The 3,009-nt window shown below is 66.4% G+C and overlaps 1 protein-coding gene across 1 annotated transcript; it reads left to right on the top strand.

Annotated features, from left to right (window-relative positions):
• The first annotated feature begins 740 nt into the window (after positions 1-740).
• Positions 741-2,656, top strand: KCNF1 (potassium voltage-gated channel modifier subfamily F member 1). Its single transcript, XM_082425860.1, has one exon. It carries the CDS (start codon positions 840-842, stop codon positions 2,322-2,324), a length of 1,485 nt encoding a protein of 494 aa, XP_082281986.1. The 5' UTR covers positions 741-839; the 3' UTR covers positions 2,325-2,656.
• The last annotated feature ends 353 nt before the right edge of the window (positions 2,657-3,009 follow it).

The raw sequence follows: 3,009 nt of genomic DNA, 5'->3' as shown, positions 1-3,009 counted from the left end.
GCCCGGACGCGGGAGCCGCGTCTGAAGGGCTTTCTTGGGCACGCTTTGCGGCGGAGCAACAGGCGGCCGTGCTCTCTCTCCATCGATCTTCTGGACACAGCAGGGAGAGAGAAACTTTCCAGCCAGCGCCGGCCGGCCTGCCGCCTTCAAGCCCGGGGGTCCCGGGCCCCTGGGTGACCTGCGGCGCCGGGAGCGGCGGGCAGTCGCGCGGCAGCGGCGGTGGCCGGCGCGCAGCTGTGCCCGTCTGCCCAAGGGTTAACCCGTTCCCCTGCCGCTGCCGCGCGTGCCTTGCAGAATTTCACCAGAAGAGGGTACAGTTTGAAAAGCTCCTGACGTCAGGCTGGAATTCCTATTGTGTTTGGAAACGGCTCGGGCACAGCAAGCCCAAGTTGCTCTCCGCACACCTCGGCGGGCTGCGTGGGGCCGGCGGCCGCGGGGCACGTCTCGCGCCGGGGTCGCACGCGGGGACCCGCGCGCCCGGGGACGGAGGACGGTGCCTGCCGCCCACGAGGGGACCCCACTCCCGCCGGAGGCCGAGCCGAAGCGGCGGATCGCGCCACCCGGGAGCCGGGGTGAGCGCTCGGGGCGAGGCCGGTGGCCGCGAGAGCCCCCCGCCGGCGCGCCCCAGCGCCCGGATGCCCGCCCGGAGCCGCGCCGCCAGGCGCCTGCCTCCCCCGCGGCGCGCCCCGGCCCGCTGCCGCCCGCTGTGACCGCGCTTCCAGGCAGGCGGGCGCCGGCCGGGCTTCCCCGAGGGCCGCGCACCGGCGGCACCCGCCGGACCCCCGGCGGCGGCGGCGGCAGGGCGCAGAGCCGAGGCCGCGCGGGCCCTCGCCGGGAGAATGGACGGGGCCGGGGAGCGCAGCCTCCCGGAGCCGGGCAGCCGGGGCTCCCGGGCGGGAGACGACATGGAGATCGTCGTCAACGTGGGAGGCGTGCGGCGGGTGCTGTACGGAGACCTCCTCAGCCGGTACCCCGAGACCCGGCTGGCGGAGCTCATCGACTGCTTGGCCGGGGGCTACGACACCATCTTCTCCCTGTGCGACGACTACGACCCCGGCAAGCGCGAGTTCTACTTCGACAGGGACCCGGACGCGTTCAAGTGTGTCATTGAGGTGTACTATTTTGGGGAGGTCCACATGAAGAAGGGCATCTGCCCCATCTGCTTCAAGAACGAGATGGACTTCTGGAAGGTGGACCTCAAGTTCCTGGACGACTGCTGCAAGAGCCACCTGAGCGAGAAGCGCGAGGAGCTGGAGGAGATTGCGCGCCGCGTGCAGCTCATTCTGGACGACCTGGGCGTGGACACGGCCGAGGGCCGCTGGCAGCGCTGCCAGAAGTGCGTCTGGAAGTTCCTGGAGAAGCCCGAGTCCTCGTGTCCGGCGCGGGTGGTGGCCGTCCTGTCCTTCCTGCTCATCCTCGTCTCGTCGGTGGTCATGTGCATGGGCACCATCCCCGAGCTGCAGGTGCTGGACGCCGAGGGCAACCGCGTGGAGCATCCGACGCTGGAGAACGTGGAGACGGCGTGCATCGGCTGGTTCACGCTGGAGTACCTGCTGCGCCTGTTCTCCTCGCCCAACAAGCTGCACTTCGCCCTGTCCTTCATGAACATCGTGGACGTGCTGGCCATCCTCCCCTTCTACGTGAGCTTCACGCTCACGCACCTGGGCGCCCGCATGATGGAGCTGACCAACGTGCAGCAGGCGGTGCAGGCCCTGCGGATCATGCGCATCGCCCGCATCTTCAAGCTGGCGCGCCACTCCTCGGGGCTGCAGACCCTCACCTACGCCCTCAAGCGCAGCTTCAAGGAACTGGGGCTGCTGCTCATGTACCTGGCCGTGGGCATCTTCGTCTTCTCGGCCCTGGGCTACACCATGGAGCAGAGCCACCCGGAGACCTTGTTTAAGAGCATCCCCCAGTCCTTCTGGTGGGCCATCATCACCATGACCACGGTTGGCTATGGTGACATCTACCCCAAGACCACCCTGGGCAAGCTCAATGCAGCCATCAGCTTCCTGTGTGGGGTCATTGCCATTGCCCTGCCCATCCACCCCATCATCAACAACTTTGTCAGATACTACAACAAGCAGCGAGTCCTGGAAACGGCAGCCAAGCACGAGCTGGAGTTGATGGAGCTCAACTCCAGCAGTGTGGGCGAGGGCAAGACAGGGGGCTCCCGCGGCGACCTGGACAACCTCCCGCCAGAGCCCGCCGGGAAGGAGGGGCTGAGCTGGAGCAGCCGGCTGAAGATCTCCCACAGCGACACCTTCATCCCCCTGCTGACCGAGGAGAAGCACCACAGGACCCGGCTCCAGAGCTGCAAGTGACGAGGGACGACCTGGGCACAGACGGACTGGGCTGGTGGATGGATGGACGGACGGGTGTGACAGGCCTGCCAGTGACTGCCCGGGAGGGGCTGTCCTTTGTCCCCCAGCCCTCTCCAGAACAGAACTCTGAAGGCCCTCTTGGGCACCTCTGATGAGGCCGGGTAAGATCCCTTTGTGTTTCCGGCTGTCCAGGGTCCCGGGGGCGGGGACGGGGGCGGGGAGGGGCGTCCAGGGATCACTGACAGTTTGGGGTGATGAGGGCTGTGGTCTGGCTGACGGCAGGCGCCCTCGCCCGGTTCTGTATCTCCTTCAATAAAGCCTCCTGCTCTCTGCGCCTGCCTGTGTTGTAGGTTCTGTCACAGGCTGGCCGCTCCCTGCCCTGTCCCCCGCCGCACCCCACCCCCACTCCCAGATGTGACTCAGCCCCTCCTGGGAGGTAGGTGTGCAGCCCAGAGGGTTTATTTTTAGCTGAGGGCTAGTTAAAGAAGGGCTCCTACATAAGGTTCAGCCCAGGGAGCTTTGCCACAATCCAGGAGGCTCTGTGCCTCCTGTTTCCTTCTGAGGAAAAGCTTACTCCCAGGAGAGGAAGAATTCACAGAACGGAGAGCACCAAGCAGTGGGGTTACCGTTTCTTAATCACCTGTGCAAGGCCCTTTTCACAACTTCTTTCCATTCCTTCCAGCAA

The sequence above is a fragment of the Balaenoptera physalus genome (genome assembly GCF_965194825.1).
Source record: "Balaenoptera physalus genome assembly, chromosome: 15".
Lineage (NCBI taxonomy): Eukaryota > Metazoa > Chordata > Mammalia > Artiodactyla > Balaenopteridae > Balaenoptera > Balaenoptera physalus.
The sequence above is the reverse complement of the archived record's forward strand: the minus strand, read 5'-3'. Positions and strand labels throughout refer to the sequence as shown.

Bases quoted from the DNA above. Each gene is read 5' to 3' on its own strand.
- KCNF1 (XM_082425860.1), top strand. From the start codon at position 840: ATGGACGGGGCCGGGGAGCGCAGCCTCCCGGAGCCGGGCAGCCGGGGC.